Source organism: Panicum virgatum, chromosome 7N (genome assembly GCF_016808335.1).
Source record: "Panicum virgatum strain AP13 chromosome 7N, P.virgatum_v5, whole genome shotgun sequence".
In the NCBI taxonomy this organism is placed as follows: Eukaryota; Viridiplantae; Streptophyta; class Magnoliopsida; order Poales; family Poaceae; genus Panicum; species Panicum virgatum.
The window spans coordinates 21,458,997-21,475,325 of record NC_053151.1 but is presented as its reverse complement, the minus strand read 5'-3'; the positions used below and the strand labels follow the sequence as shown (position 1 = coordinate 21,475,325).

The following is a 16,329-nucleotide window of genomic DNA, read 5'->3' as shown; positions in this document are numbered from 1 at the left end:
TAGACTGTAAATCGCGAGACGAATCTAATGAGCCTAATTATGATGTAATTAGACACTAAATTGCTACAGTAATGCTGCAGTAAATATGCTCTAATGATGAATTAATTAGGCTTATTAGATTCGTCTCGTAGTTTACAAACGAGATCTGTAATTAATTTTATGATTAGTCTATATTTAATACTTCAAATATTGAAAAATACAAAATGCAAAGTGATCTAAACACACCCGTAGTGTAGATTTCCCAGGAGCACTACAAAATGCAAAGTGATCTAAACACACCCGTAGTGTAGATTTCCCAGGAGCACTACAAAATGCAAAGTGATCTAAACACACCTGTAGTATAGATTTCCCAGGAGCACCAATCATCTCCACCAGGCGCGTGGCTTCATCGCTACCTCTATCCACCGTTGTATGCCATCTAATTATTTTCTCTTTTTGTTTTCAAATCTAGTGTCACTTTTTTTAATCCGAAGGCAATTGAGCCTCCTCTCTAGCCCCGACCATTTTCGAGGAAGAAGTAGAAAGAAAAGGGAGAGAAAGAGGAAAGGTAGGGGAAAGAAGGAAGAGACGGAGAATGAGCCCCTTTTTAATCCTTACCTCCAACTAGTAAAGTGCCTGTGCTAACGCCACGGATAAAATGTAGATTACGAAAAAATACGGGTTCCAAATATCCAACCGTTACTACCCATGAGTCCATGACTGGCGGAAATGTTAGCATTGCAATGTAAGTCGATTAATCTAGTTCCTTTCGTGAGACACACGGGCCGTGATCGACATCACCCACGAATCCTATACCAAGAAACAGAATAGTAGATTCATGCTTCATTATCAAGCCAATCTCAAAAGAAAGAATACGTGGAGAGCCTAATTACTCTACATTTTGGGTATGCAAGCTACACTTTGGGCACGCAAATTACAGATAAAAGTGGTTATCTCAGTTTCCATGTGATTTTTAAATGATAAAAGTTCAGCCATCCTGCATCATTACTTGAAACCCGGTGGCTTTTTCAGGCATGCTTCATCAAAATTAAACTTTGAAAGACAAGGCAGCAAAAAAATAGTGCTTTGTGAGCCACTACAGTGAGATATGTGTGTAAAACTCTGAAAGCTAAAAATGAAACGGCACTACATAGAGATTACAGAGATCTCATCTTCCAGTTGCACCGGCCAATAGAAAGATTATATTAGTATTATTTTCTAGGCAGACAAATAGAAACAGTAGACATATATCCATCATCACTAAACAATCTGAATCATAAAACAATTGCAAAAATTCAGGTTGACAGAAAAAATCAGTAACAACATGTTGATTATTATGTCTCACATTGCCATAGCTTACAGATCAATTTCTGAATATCAACAGATCAATGCTCCTATTAACTGAGAAGTAAGTGCGCCCGTGCTAACGCCACGAGTAAGCAAAGAAATGCAGCAATGGCTAATATGGAGCAACTGTAGTGGAAGATATTTGGTCCAACTTAACCATATGCTTTTCTTACTTACAAGGACAACACCACTGGTTAAATTGTTAAATCATGGTAATTTTAAAAACTCACCTCCTATGGTACGAGAGTGCAATCAGATTGTTGACAGCCATCCACAATCCCCTTGATAACCTTCATAATCATAAAGATGTTTTGAGCAGAATTAAAATAGCCATGAGCAAAAAAGCAGCACAATAAAATTCTGATCAAAGTACACCTAGATTGCCAACCTTGATTACCTTTCCTTTGTTGTTTCCTGATAGAGATTCCTTGCAGACTAAATTCTGATCAAAGTACACCTAGAAAAATCGATTAAAATGTTCAGTTCTTGGCAAGAGGATGTGAAGTAAATCTTGCAAGACCACACACAAATTCCTACGGATGTAAACAGATGAAATGAGCTGCATGAGATAATTACATGCCGTTTATTTTTGTGGCCTGGACGCAGCACTTCATCAGACCGAAATGTCAGCAAAGTTTCAGTTGGTTCGGTGCCATATATTCCATTGCCTTGATGGTAGAGGAACAAAGGAGCAGCATATGCTCCTGGAAAAAAAGGAGCAGCATATGCAATACTACACCATACACCAAAAAGTTTTAAAATAATGCAGCCATCACATGAATGTTCTATTGGAAATTCATATTCATATAGCGGGATGCATTGAACAAACAAGCTTCTTACTAATTATCACAGCAAAACTCGCATGTGGAATGTGTAAGTCACTCCGCCATAGAAACATCAAGAAAACCACCACAAGAAAAATCAATAAGTTCAGCACCTGGAGTTCAAAATGTATCCATCTGGCATTACGTCTGCTAGATCGTGGAGCACCCCACGTCCTGGCTACAGTTCGATATCCCACAGGGAATGTGGAATTATACTTCTATTTAACAAGTCTGTAAAATTGTTTTACCATTCAAGCATTTCAATGGTTACTTAGTAAGGAAGCCTTCTTAAGTTCTCTGATCAATGAAGAACTTTCATGTGACACCAGCAGGAGTTGAGCATATCAGTATTAAATCTAAAGCTACCTAGACATTATTGGATCTAGCATTCTCGCTTGCACATTTATTCACTTCAGTCAATCCAACTTCACATTTATGACATGCTCATCTTACACAAATAAAGTTAAATTTATGACATGCTCAGAATGGAATGACACTTTGCAAAAAAAAGTTAAATTTATGACATGCTCATCTTACACAAATAAATCATAAGAAAGCCACAAATATCTCAAGATATTCTGAACTGTAATGATACTTACAGAATGAAAAATCCATCTTGATGTCATCCTGCGATGCATCCCTAGGAACACCAAGAATTTTGTAATAATCTTTTTCAATCAAACAACAGCGACCTGACAGAAGCACCAATAATAAATGTTAAATTGCCTTAGACATTGCAAAAGTAATTATGACAAGAAGAATAGTTTAAACCGAGCATATTAACCTGTAGCATGAAAACTCCTGCTCGATATAAATGATGACAGCATGAATTGGCTATAGTACTTATCACCAATATACATGCCAGTAGAGCTGCAAGCTGCAGAACTCCAGATGAAAACAAAATCAACAAGGATAAGGAACAGAGTAGTGACAAGTAGAAAATGGTACTCTAAGATAATAGAGCAACACTTTGGAATTGATTGCTACCAGTAAATGTATATTTGATGTAAACGTACATCTGTCAACTGCAGATATCAAAAGTTATCTTGTATCTGTAGCATATATAATGTTCCCCAACGATATACATCGAAACACACCTAATATAGCCTAAGAAGTTGTTCCTATCCAAAACATTTACCAGAAATGCACAAGTATGAATTGGTTATGCTATGCAGTGGGACTGGAGGCGGGAGTGGTAGGAGGCGGACTTCGCGCTTCCGGTCGGCGTAGCGCTTGAACTGGCGCGCCTCCATCTGCGCGACGACTTCTCCCGTTGCAGGCGCTCAATCATGAGCATGGCCTCGCTGGCCGCCGTCTCCGCGGAGGGCTCCACGGCCTCCTCCCCCGCAGCCGCGCCACCGCCGCCGCCTCCAACTCCTCCACCCGCCGGATCAGTTCCTCCCCTGCCGCCGCCACCCCTTCTCCCGCCTTCGGCGATAGCTCCGGCGACTGTGCGGGCGGCCGCTGCTTGAGCGACTGCCGTGACGGCGAGGGATCCGCGGCCGAATCCATGGAGGCATGTAGCACGCCGCTCCCTAGTCCCAGCCTCGGATCCCGCTATCGCCGTCGGCATCTAACGTCTTCCGCGGGCGCTAGGGTATGCGGCGGCCAAGCTAGTTGCAGCCGCACGTCCCGGCGGCGGCGGCCGAGGTGGGTTCACCGGCGCGTGTTGGGGGGGGGGGGTTCGGCGAGGGGGCCAACGCAGGGGAGGCTTCAGTGCTGGACGCGGCCGCCGGCACAGGGGGGGGTCGGTGGGGGTTGCGGCGGCCGGCGCAGGGCGCTTTCGGCGGGAGGTGAGGTTCGGGAGAGGCGCGCGGGAGGGAAAATTGTTTTTGCTGCGTTCGCTGGGGTTCGAACATTGGCTGGAGAGTTGTTGCATCTGGCGGTCCGCGGGTGGAGGTGGGACGGGGTGTTGAAGCCGCGGATCCATATAACATGGACCGTCCGATGCATTGATGTTTGGCCAGTTGGATTTTGAGCCATCGTTTTCAATGGAGTAGAAAATCTGGGTACAATTTGTTAGGTGAAGTGCTTTCCAGCTCTCTCAGCGGGGTGCAATTTTGTTGGTGGCTTTAAGAAAACTTATTTAGTGCTTTAGGGGTAGATATTATCGTAACATCGTAATACAAGTAATCCGTTCGTCTAACCCGGGTCTTAATAGTGTCGGAGCATGGTTTATCCTCGAATTTTTTTATTACTTTCTTCTGGTGATGGAGTTACTTTCTCCCATATATTTTTTGAAAATAATGAGAAGAGAACATATCAGGTGCAAAACCTTTTCATGCAAATCGTGCAAACTTTAATCAGAGCCACCAGGTCAACATCAAGAGGCATGGGGATTGGGTAATTTTATAATTAACCGTCTGTCTCTAATAACACTTTTGCAAATTCCCTCTCCCACTCCCTTGCGCATCCGATTAGATGTTGATCCGGTGATCCAAATTTAAATTTGCATAGTTTGCCCAAAGATATTGGTTTGCATTTGATATGTTCGCTAATAAAAAATCTCGATTTACCATTAAATCGAGAGGCCGCGTAGCTTATTTTTGTTCGCCCGCAGGTGGCCTGCGGTTGCAGGGAGGGATGAAAACGGACGGGAATGGGCGGGAAAACCCTTCAACCGTTTTGTTTCCATATTTTTATTACAGAAAACTGGAGAAGGAGCAGAATAACCGGGAACGGGGTGAAAACAGGATATACCGGTTCCGGAAATGGGCGGGAACCGGAAAATTTACCGGAAGACGTTATTGTTTAATCTTCATTCACTTTATATGAATATAACACTATAAACTCCTTTATGCAAGTTATTTTATTTTAAAAAATATGATTAAGACTTCATGTTTCCTATATTTAAATATGAAGTGCACCAATTGATGTTGTGGAACGAGAGAGGATATATGATGTGCCTAATAATTTTTTTCGGATTTTATAAATATGAAATTAATATAAAATCATCCTGGTTAAAAAATGAGATCTCGTAAATACGGACACGATATACCCTACTCAATTTCGGTTTTATTTTCGTATTTATCCGTAAATACGGAAATAGACAAAAAAATATAGAAATATGCGTGTGGCCGTGTGGGGGAGCTGTAGCCCCGTGAGCGAATATCTGCGGAGCTGGCCCACCTATTTCACCCCAAAGTAGGGCTCGACCGCTCGAGAGTACAGCTCGCCGCCGCCGCCGCCGCCGCCGCCGCTTCCGCCCTCCCCCTCCACCGCTCCCGTCCGCGGCGGCAGGCAGCGGCCGGCTGTGGAGGGCGGCCTGGAGCAGAATCATCGACAACGCCGTACTACCTACCGGTAGGGAATCGAAGAAATGATTTCCTCCATCTCAATTAATTCCGCATCGCCCTCTCTGTGTGATTAATCTGCAGTTTTTGATGGTTCATCTTGATTCCAGGGAGATTCGGGAGAAATGAGTAAACTCGCCAACATGTTTGCGGTTCTTAATCTGGACGCCGAGGACGACCGAGAGGAAGCGGAGAAACCAGCATCCAGCAAAGCCGAAGCTGATGCTGCCCACAGAAAGCCTGGTAAGAGCGCCCTTTCCTCTTCCCCAGCCAGAGGCTGCCAGCATGCCCTGAATGGACTTTATCGAGCAAAGTATTTCGGGGGCCTTGCTGCTCTCCACCATGCTTCGCAGTTTGTGAATTAACACGTCCATAACGTTACAAAATCCTGATCGCCTCACCGTTATCTGTTTACTGATTAGTGTCTGCCTTAGCCACCATCCTTCTGATAGGCTAAGCCTTCAGGAGAAAATAATCTCCCTAAAAGGTTTGTTACTGAACTTTAATCTAACCGAACCAGGCGAAATAATATCACCAAATTGTGTTTCAGTTTTAGGAGAATTAACTGGTAGTTATATCCTCACAACTAATAGTCTCCATCCTGATCTACTGGGTCAGTAATGGAATCATCAAAGTCCAAGTGAATCTGTCCTGCAGGTTACTAGATAATTGAACAAAGTAGTAAAATGGTACGTGAACCTCAGCTGTGTTCCACTTTATGTCAGAACTAAAAAGTATGTTTGTTTCCTTCTTTTCTAAATGGATTTGCTAATTTGGCTACTGTTCACTTGAATATATTTAATAATCAATTCCATTTTTCAGAGAAAAGCAGCCAGAGTAAAGCAATGGTTGTAAATTATGATGGAGAAAACATTGCTTCATCATCAAGTGATTACAGGATGCCATTGGTATGGATAGACTTGGAAATGACTGGTGAGTCTTTCATCCCTCCTATTATAAATCACATGTTGGCTGGAGTAATGTACCTGCTTCTATTTTAGCTGCTGCACTTCTGCAAAATAGTCGGTCCAGATTTATACTGTTACAGTGTATGATATCTGCTCTATGTCTCTACCTAAACAATACTCCCTCTGATTCCAAATGAAAGTTGTTTGGGGCATTAACACAGTCTTTAATATGACACAAATAGAGAAAGTTAGATACCATGATTATCTAGTTATATGAACCATGTTTTGTCATATTCAATACATGTAACTTTTCTATATTTTAATGGGCCAAGTTAAATAACTTTGACTGACTAGAATCCTAGAACAACCTACATCTGGAATTGGATGGAGTAACTGCAAATTATTGATTTCCTTGGTAAGTTGGTGTAATTAGCAATGGAAACATTTTTTCTATGTTCCCACGTGGCCACGTGAACTTTGTCTTCTTGGGATTTACTTGTTGCTGCTGCTGCTGCTACTGTTATCTACATTTATTTCTAGATACATCAAAACTATAGTTGTGCAGCGTCTGTTCAAACTTGTACTGATTTTACGTCATGTTAAAATAATGACTGATAGACCACAGTACTGGTTTTTCATTGTCTAGGTTTGGACATCACTAAAGATCGCATACTGGAGATTGCTTGCATTATAACAGATGGTAAACTTACCAAACGAATAGAGGTTGCTATTGAAACAAAGTATTTCAGTTGGTTTGAATGTTATGATTATTTCTCTGTTTTTTATTTATTTTTTGCACTCAGAGACATCATTTGGCTGTATGTACTTGGTTTTTAAGTTTTGAGGGTGAGCACCTTAGGATATCTGTCTTTAAAGCTGATTTGTTGAAGGAGCACAATCTATAATCCTTAATTAGCAGGCTGAGTTGTTGACTCATAATAGGAATAATGAAATTGCTTTGTCTCCTTAATCAGCAGGCAGAGATTTTGTTGACCCATAGCTTATTTGAAATTAAGCTCAAGGGCATTGAAGCAGCTCGAACCAGTTAAATAAGATTTCCAGGAAGTCCACTAGGGCTCTGACTGTTAAGCTAATTTGCTTCTTACAAAGTATCTGGTTTAAGAGTTTGTGCAAATATAAAAAAGGGCAATTAGATTATGATGGAATGCTATTTGATTTAAGCTATGTGTTTATTTGGGGCTATGAATATAGTGTTGCTTCATCATTTGCTTGTTTCCAACCATATGGTTATTGTAGAGAGAGAATTGTGCAACACCACACACAAAATGAGGTGGGGTGATATTATATATATATAGCCGATGGGCTTTGTATACAAGGAAAGGAATCACAGTATACATGTACAGCACAATTACAGCTATATCTAATAGTTATCTTCTGTTGGCATCTCATCCCAGGCAGATCAACATAACTAATGTTACCTATTTGTTTTGTAGGGTCCAGACTTGGTTATAAGACAGAGTAAGGAATGCTTAGATGACATGAATGAATGGTGTCAAGTCCATCATGTGGCAAGTGGTAAATATCTTATCATTCTGAAAGAGTCATATATATCTGTTGTAAAAATCCGTCATCTGGCAAGTGGAATGCTTAAATCTGTTGATATTTCCAATTTAGGACTCGCAGAACAAGTACTAAAGAGTGAGATTTCTGAGCGTGATGCAGAGAAACAAGTATGTTATTCTTCTCCTTTTGTTACCTTTATAGTCTGAACTCTCTGAATGTGCCCACTCTATTATTAATTAGCCTAAACATTAAAGTTTTATTTTGTTCTCTTTATTTCAGGCAGCATATTGGTTACTTCAAATCTTGAGTAAAATGCACTAGGGGTCCTTAAACTAGTTGGTCTGTTCTTAGGTCCATGAACTTCGAAAATGCATTTATAGGTCCACAATCTATTCAAGTGTGTCATCTAGGTCCAATTCAGCCACGCCATACCCTAGAAGCTGATGTGGCAGGTTGACTGTGCGGTGACGTGGATCCTTACATGTGGGGCCCTTATGTCGGCCTCCTCCCTTCTTCTTCCTCCCCCGGCCTGCGCGAGCCCCTGCGCGGCGGCGGGACGGCGGCCATGGCGCGCGGGTGCACGGCGGGGTGACCACGGCGGCGAGGCGGAGCTCCGCGCGTGCGCGGGCTGGCGCTAGCCCCTGCCCCCGGCGGCGGAGCTCGCGGTGCCCGCTCCTGCCCCCCGGCGGCTTGGCTCCTCAAGCGAGCGGCTTGCGCGGATGGCGTTCGCAGAGGGCGGCGGGGAGGGCGGCGCGGACAGGATCCCGCGGGATCCGGCGCTCCTACCTCCTCGGCGGGGATCCGGTGGCGCCACCTCCTGCCTTGGCCGGCGCCCCTCCTCGCGGCTCGGCGGCCTGCGACGGGGGCGCCCCCTCGCTGCTCTCACGGCGGGCTGGAGCAGAGGGAGGCCCGCCGCCGCCTCCTTGACACCGCCGTCTTCCGCACCTCCTCTGCGCCGCCGGTGCCAGCGCGTGGGCCAGCTCGAGGTGGGGAGGGGCGGCGCGGCTCACTGCTCTGCGTGAGCAGGGAGGACGCTCGCCCGCCGCGCGTGCCCGGCCCTGCTCGCCACGGAGTAGGGGCCGCGGCGGCGCCCTGCTCTGCCCCCCCCCCCCCCCCGTGAGCTCGAGCGGGAGGGAGAGGGAGGGAGAGGGAGAGGGAGGGAGGAGGGAGGAGGGAGGGAGAGGGAGAGGGAGGGAGGAGGGGCCGCTGTTGCCATGGCCGCGCCATGACCCGCCATGGCCGGCTGCCAGAGAGACGGCCCGAGCTCGGTCCGCGCTGCCAGGGGCGGGGCAACGCCGCGCCGCGCGTGGATCCGGCCGGCGGCGGGGCGCCTCCGTGGCGAGGGAGGAGGAGGAGGACCGGGGCGGCGCGGCGAGGGAGGAGGGGAGAGGCCGCGGCAGCGTGGAGCTGAGGCCGGAGGAGGAAGAAGAAGGGAGGAGGCCGACATAGGGGCCCCACATGTAAGGATCCACGTCACCGCACAGTCAACCTGCCACATCAGCTTCTAGGGTATGGCGTGGCTGAATTGGACCTAGATGACACACTTGAATAGATTGTGGACCTATAAATGCATTTTCGAAGTTCATGGACCTAAACAGAACAGACCAACTAGTTTAAGGACCCCCAGTGCATTTTACTCTCAAATCTTTATTCTTTGCCTGTATGGCATGTTTATTGCCCTTTTTTATGCGCCAAAACCTATCCTGGTGCTTGTGCTTCCTGTGCATATATGCCTGTATGTGCATGTGCAGGAGTGTGTTTGTGATGCTAATAGTTGTTAGTATTATGATAATTGAAGGTCCTTTTTGCTGTTCTCTCTATATCTTTATATGGACATTAGTATTATGTTCCTGAGAAACATCCTATGTATGTGTTCTGATTCCTTTGGTTTTCAGCTATCTAATGAAACATTTCCTAACAGGTTTCTTGTGTTAGCCATTTTCAGGTGTTAGACTTTATTAAGAGGTATATAGGTTCTGCTACTCCATTGATAGCTGGGAATTCTGTGTATATGGATTTACTATTTTTGAAGGTTAGTAAGAATCAGGTTCTGTTATCTTTTTGATGAATCTTAAATGGTCTTATATGATTTGATTTAGATTAGAGGCTTTGAGATGCTGCAATTTAGGGGCACGTCTAAGCTGGGACTTTACTCTGCATCTGGCAAGTGGAATATATTTGGAGTCAAACAATATAATGTTTTTCATTGTTATGTTGTTTTATCAGCAAAGAATGAGGAAATGAGAATACCTGGCACACTGCTTATTCTGTTATGATGTAGGTCTCACTAGTTTTTTTTAGAGAAGTACATTTTCCACTACGTACTCAATAGTCAGTTTCTTACTGTTAGTGCATTGGCATATTCTGTTGTACATAGGATTATAGAATAAATAGCATCATTTATTTACTGTCTTTTTGCTGACATTTCTCTCTTTTTTTGTCCTCCAGAAGTATATGCCACAACTTGCAGGCATATTCTCTCATGTGATAGTTGATGTGAGCAGTATAACAGCTTTGTGCAGCCGCTGGTTCCCGAAAGGTAGCTATTCTTGTTACTAAACCACATTGCTGAGTTATCATTTGATTCCTCTGCATTTCTTTATCACTTCTATGTGTCTCATTTTTATCCTTCGCCTAAACTTGCAAGCAAGGCTAGCATTAGTCCAGACTTGATAAGCATGCATGCCTGTTTCAGTAGTCTAGACTTGCTTTTGTAGCAGCAGATATAGTGATATACACAAACTTTTAGTGCCCAGCAGCAAAGATCAGTTTCCTGGGCGTCTTTTAGCAGAAGTGACACGTTTTGGGTGTCCAGTTGCAAATCATATAGTTGAATAAGAATAATAATGTTTTATAGATGACTTGACCTTAGCTAAAACGCTCAGTAGTCTAAATATATGAATCATCTCCAGCACTTTACTGCAAGTTTACTCAAGTATTTTTTATTTGAATTTAATTTAAAGATAAGACGGTAGTTAGTGGCTTTATATGGCAACTTTTTCCAAGTAGTGGTCATCTTTAGTTTTAAACACCCCTTGCTCAATTGGAGCATATAGGCGAGCCTTCACAACATTGCCAAACAATTGGGTTTGTAATATGATTTAGTATAGGGTTGGGATGTTTTCTTCACTGCAGGGAATAAATGCTTAAATTGGGATGGGTAGTATGAATGTAAAATAGTGTAAAAAAACTAAGAATGAGTAGACCAAAAATTCATTTCCCTGTTTAGAAGAATTCTTAAGTATGAAATATAGCACTGTTCATTAAAAGGTTAAATTATTTCAAATCAGCATCTCATCTTCAGATCTGCTGCTCCACAATTTTGTACATAATGGTATCAACTGGTGAAGCATCATTGAATAATGCATGATTATCTTGCCTTCCTTATCCTCTGTCGTTAGCCTAGATAGATGTTGGTATTTTGCAGCAAAATATCCAAGGGCATAAAAGTGTTCAGGATCATAGCCAATAATTCTGTTTTCACTCTTAGGCACAAGCACAAAATTCCGAATGACATGACTTTGCTGATGTTTGGCTGCATACAGAAAAGAAAGCTGCTCCAAGAAAGGAGAAAAACCATAGAGCGTTGGACGATATCAGAGAAAGCATCAAGGAGCTACAATACTACAAGGAGAACATTTTCAAGTCACGGAGATCTTAGTAGCTTATTGTGGTGGATTGTGAACGCATCCTCTAGTCATGTAACTTGGTGATTTGCTGAAAGTTTGTGTATGGGGAGCTGGTGTAAAGTTGTCGATAATTCCATGCTAGGGCCAATTAAAATTTTTAGTTTAGTCAATGTATGATTATTGACCTTTGTTACGCATATTATTAAAAGAGTATCCTGGACTAAAAATTGTCATCTGACCATCGCGTAACTGCAGAATGCATGTTGTCATAGCTCTCTTTCGCAGTGACAAACGGCTGATGCTGCTGCGCTGTCTAAGGTTGTATCATCTTGGGCGCTCATTCATATATATCTACATCCATATCGCTGAACCAAACCGTGGCCTGCAGAGCCATGTGTTACTGTTACCACGTGGGCCTGTGGCATGTGCTCTACATCCATATCGCTGAACCAAACCGTGGCCTGCGGAGCCATGTGTTACTGTTACCACGTGGGCCTGTGGCATGTGCTGGCTGCCATCACACGTCATCCTTCCAACGAACGTGTCGCCTCCGTGTTCTGCCGAGCAGAGGTTGCGTCCATCCTAAGCGGAAGCCTGCGCGGCGTTCTTCACTGCCAGAAAATCGATCACGCCAGGTTATCTAGCCGGACGTCCTCACCTCGCGGTCGACGACGCTGTCGTAGCTGCAGTCCCCCTTCCGCTCCGACAGGTTGTAAGTTGCAACTGCAATGCTCTACATGTTCTGGTCGGTGATTTAAGCCATCTCCAGCAAGCGAGCCATCAGCAGCAACCCCGGCATTGCTGATTCACGTTGCTATCGTCTCCTCTGCCAGAGGCGATTCGCTCGCAACCTCCTGCGGCAGCTACTCTCCACACGCCTCGCCGTCGCCGGAGATGGTCCGTCTCAATTCTGCTAATCAGGTCTGAACCACCTGACCATATTTGTTCCTCACGCGTGAGTGTCAATTCTGGGTACAGCTAGCTCCCCTCTCTCCTTAAATGGTGTAGTAGTGGATTGAAACCATTCATGTACCCTCTTTTCTATCCCAAATTCATCGGCGACTACTACTTGTAGCCTTTTGTGTGCTTATGACTATAGGTGTCGAGCAACCAGCACGCAACCAATCCCAGTGAGGCATCACGGGTGGTGAATTGACCTGCAAAACAACAGAAATGTAGTCAAGTGAAAGAGCATGTTACAACATATTACAGGTAGGCTATCTATGCACTATAAAACAACTAAATTCTTTCGATTCAAAGATATTGGTCTTCCAATTGTCTTATTATCATCATGGTATAAATGTGTCATTTTCATATTCCTAAGGTTCTAAAATCAGTTTCTTTTTTCTTAATAACTGAGGATGTATATGGTACGTTGTTTTACTCTGAAACCTACCATAAATGTTGCACCTCAATTCTTATACTTTGCACATCACCTCATATAAAATCATTTTTGACTTTGCTGTCAATATTGGGAAATCATCTGAATAATTTAGCCCACATTTGCATGCTAAACAGGCTATATAGTTTAGCTATGAAAGCTATTTACTTCATTGTTGTTAATTTTCTTTCCCGTCAAGTTGCTTTGATCCCTGTAATCTCATTTACCTCTGCTTACCCAGATGGAACAGGGACCACCAACATCGACATAAGAGAAAGTTACATGTATCAATTTTTTCCATAGTTGAGTAGATCGTGCTTTGACTTGAGCTTATTTTGATTTCCATTGAGTCTTTTCTTTGTTAACATACTTTGACATATATTGCAGCTCTTTGTGCTATTCAATGTTCTGAAAAAGCGTTACAGGTCTAATTCTATCTCAATCTGTGGTACCCAATGTTCTGAAGTGTTCTAAAGTTGGCATATATGATTTTAGTATACTAGAACTTCATAACATAAAAAGGTACATCAGTTTAGTTTAAGCATATATACTCAAAGTGTTTTTCCTTCAGAATTCACATTTCAAACCATGCATGATAAGTCTGTTCACCCCCAGTAGTACCAGATTATTTGTTTAAAACATTGGATTCAGAATGTTGCTCAAGGCACCCAACAAGGCATCAACCATATGTAGCGATGTGCTTTTTTCTTACTATTGATTACTAAATTAAGGGGTTATTGATTTCATCTACCGATATTCCTTTATAGACTTTACCCCATGAATTGTAATTCCAAAGAGTGACAACCATGAATATACTTTTTTTCTATTTTAAAATTTTAGGTGCAATCATGAAATTGCTATGTAGTGATAGTTTCGCCTTTGATTCTAAAGGTTTGGTCCTTTGGGTGATAGGTTTCTTTTGTTTTCTCATTGCTGGCTTTTCTTGCATGTTTTTTTGGTCCTATGAATTACGGTAGTAATATTAGTTCTTGATATTTGAACGGTTACATATCTCTCACAATTCCATAGTTTTTCCTCTCATGTTGTCTCCTTGCTGAAAGTATTGATGTCAAGATAAAATAATGTGTCGGCTCTTCAACAAATTGAGTACTAATTCATTTTCAGTTATCAGTTTAAAAGTGGGCAGCCGACAACCGGTGGCCACTATCTTGCACAAGCTGCTCAGAGCCTCAGATGACCCACTACATATATGCAGTTATTTGTGCTTTATCATTAACATTTGTCATTGTCCTATCTTTATTTTATATCTTTGTAATGAATGATTGCATGCCGTGGCCAGTTCTTGACTTCTATGCTTTGGCGTTACTTGATACCTGTGTACTGTGTATTACTTTGCCGGCCGTTAAAAAAGGTCTTTCTTTTTGTTGTATAGACTGGACAAGATACACACCAGCGCTCACAAGCAGCACCGGCGCGGCGAAGCGCGCCAATCTTGCTAGTTTGGGATATGAAGAAGAGATTGCAAGGATTGTGATATCTTCACAGCTCAATTCTGTGAGTAGATCGGTGGATCAGTGGCTGACATCCGTTATACAGCCATGTCGCCCCAGCTGTGCAATGGACGGTAGAGACAGTTTGGATCAGTTAGGTGGGATGTTCATTGGTGTGAGAACCGCCCAATTTGCACTCGGTTTAGGTGAAATTATTGATTAATCCTTTAAGTTGAGGGCTAGCACGTGTCCGTCTCTCGACACGTCACGCGCTAATCCACACCATAGAGGCACTTAATCAACACAAATCACCTAGAACGAGAGCAAACCCGGTAGTCCCGGTACGTGTTTGCCACTTGCCCAGGATTAAGCACACGTACCGTTGTACAAGCGCGTACATTGCCGATGATCCACAAAGAGCACTTTTACACACTTAAAATTTCAAGTTTGATATAGGAGGGTTCAGCTAACTTCCATTACAAGCCTGGGGCTCACGAAAGCCATCTTCTAAATAAAGAAATTTAAAGATTATTATATTTACCTGCTCTCACGGAGTTCGATTACGATAAAACATACCTAAGATAATGATGCCTTGCTCAAGGACATCATCACAGCCACAACGACCTACTCCTCCCCCGCATTAGGATCGGCGGGGTAGAAGTGGCCGAACACCACTTTCGGCTCATCTGCAACTAGGTTTAGAAAGCAACCTGAGTACAAAAGGTCCTCGCAAGATTTACGCGATTAAATAAACAAGTATCATGTAATGGCTCAAGTAAAAGCTTTAAGGTTAAGTATTTATTGCATAAGCATTAGCTCCCTACACTATCACCTATCAGGATTAATTAATCTTGTCCAACCCCAAACACTTTTAGTTGATTAAGAGAGTAATATAATCCATAACTGATCATAGCTGTAACATGGACCATTCTCATCATAAACGAAATTCTACGAGGAGTTCATGGGATAATGAGCTTGCTCATAACCGAGAGCGCGGCAATTCGAATTGATTATAACCTTGCAAAGGTGTACTACTTTACCCACACGACGCGAGGACCATGCGACTCATCCAACTGGCCAGAGTTGGATAAGGGGATACTCGCGTCAGCCGTTTCCAACAAGGCTCGATCATTGAACCTCACACCTAGCTTACGAGTAGAGACTTAGTTCCACCAAGGGCATCTCTAAACTTTCCTACACATAGGTCCATCTGGGGACACACTAAGCCTCTTTGCATAGCCCGTAGCCACGTAGCTAGGACTGCACATCAATGATCAAGTCAAAGAAGGTAATTGGCTTATCCGTACCATTATATTGGATATGTGGTAGCACGGAAAGGTTCTCAAAACCAACGTCGTCCACTCGGTCCTTAATCGATCTAAGCGGACTATGCCCATGTGACTTCATTCTCTAGGCCCTAACATTCCACTCGAATCTCGGTATTCCCACTTCATCACCACCCAAATCGAACCAGTGCGATCAAGAATTATCGGTAAGTGTGATCCTCCAAACCATTCCTGTCTAGCGAGCAATAGAAGTATTCTAAGCAGGGCTAAGCATCTAGTCAAGTTAAGTAATTCACTAACTAACTAGTGTCAAAAATAAGGATAACAAATCAAGGAAGGATTATGCATAAAGATAAGTATAAAAATGCAATACATACATACTATACATATATAGCCCACAATACCCAAGTGGAATAGCTAAATTAAATCAGATTAGACATGTGCAAGGAATATGCTTAGCTGCTTGTCTTGGTTAACTTCGGGCTCGACCACGAACGGGACTCCGGGTTCAGGCTCGACGGACTTGGCAGGCTCAACGGGTTCGTTTTCCGACGGTTCAGTCACTATAATGCATGAATGAGATGCCAGAATTAGCATGATGCCATGATTGTGCAAGAAATGCTATGCATGAAATGAGATGCATGCATTAGTGTGATACCCTAGACTATGCAAGGGTGATAATTCATGCATAATGAATGACACATATG

General features: G+C 43.1%; 2 protein-coding genes and 1 long non-coding RNA gene across 4 annotated transcripts; 2 read left to right on the top strand and 1 right to left on the bottom strand.

Annotated features, from left to right (window-relative positions):
• Positions 1 to 3,312: 3,312 nt before the first annotated feature.
• LOC120681010 (twist-related protein 1-like) lies at positions 3,313 to 3,723 on the bottom strand. The gene has a single exon (XM_039962570.1). It carries the CDS (start codon positions 3,721 to 3,723, stop codon positions 3,313 to 3,315), a length of 411 nt encoding a protein of 136 aa, XP_039818504.1.
• A 1,555-nt stretch (positions 3,724 to 5,278) lies between these two features.
• On the top strand, positions 5,279 to 11,739 carry LOC120681442 (oligoribonuclease-like). Of its 2 annotated transcripts, none has more exons than XM_039962937.1 (9): positions 5,279 to 5,453; positions 5,554 to 5,686; positions 6,266 to 6,376; positions 6,998 to 7,074; positions 7,806 to 7,887; positions 7,987 to 8,042; positions 9,821 to 9,907; positions 10,324 to 10,414; positions 11,421 to 11,739. In XM_039962937.1, exons 2-9 carry the CDS (start codon positions 5,569 to 5,571, stop codon positions 11,534 to 11,536), a joined length of 738 nt encoding a protein of 245 aa, XP_039818871.1. In that variant the 5' UTR covers positions 5,279 to 5,453; positions 5,554 to 5,568; the 3' UTR covers positions 11,537 to 11,739. The 2 variants fall into 2 exon arrangements, with proteins under 2 accessions (XP_039818871.1, XP_039818870.1); XM_039962936.1 differs by having other exon boundaries at positions 5,290 to 5,453; positions 9,797 to 9,907.
• Positions 11,740 to 12,014: 275 nt separating this feature from the next.
• LOC120681441 lies at positions 12,015 to 14,219 on the top strand. Its single transcript, XR_005677872.1, has 3 exons — positions 12,015 to 12,425; positions 12,604 to 12,716; positions 13,127 to 14,219. It is a non-coding gene; the product is annotated as an uncharacterized LOC120681441 (long non-coding RNA).
• The last annotated feature ends 2,110 nt before the right edge of the window (positions 14,220 to 16,329 follow it).

Bases quoted from the DNA above. Each gene is read 5' to 3' on its own strand.
- LOC120681442 (XM_039962936.1), top strand. From the start codon at position 5,569: ATGAGTAAACTCGCCAACATGTTTGCGGTTCTTAATCTGGACGCCGAG. The intron at 7,888-7,986 runs GTAAATATCTTA...TTTCCAATTTAG, and splicing joins AGTCCATCATGTGGCAAGTG to GACTCGCAGAACAAGTACTA. The intron at 9,908-10,323 runs GTTAGTAAGAAT...TTTGTCCTCCAG, and splicing joins TGGATTTACTATTTTTGAAG to AAGTATATGCCACAACTTGC.
- LOC120681010 (XM_039962570.1), bottom strand. From the start codon at position 3,723: ATGCCGACGGCGATAGCGGGATCCGAGGCTGGGACTAGGGAGCGGCGT.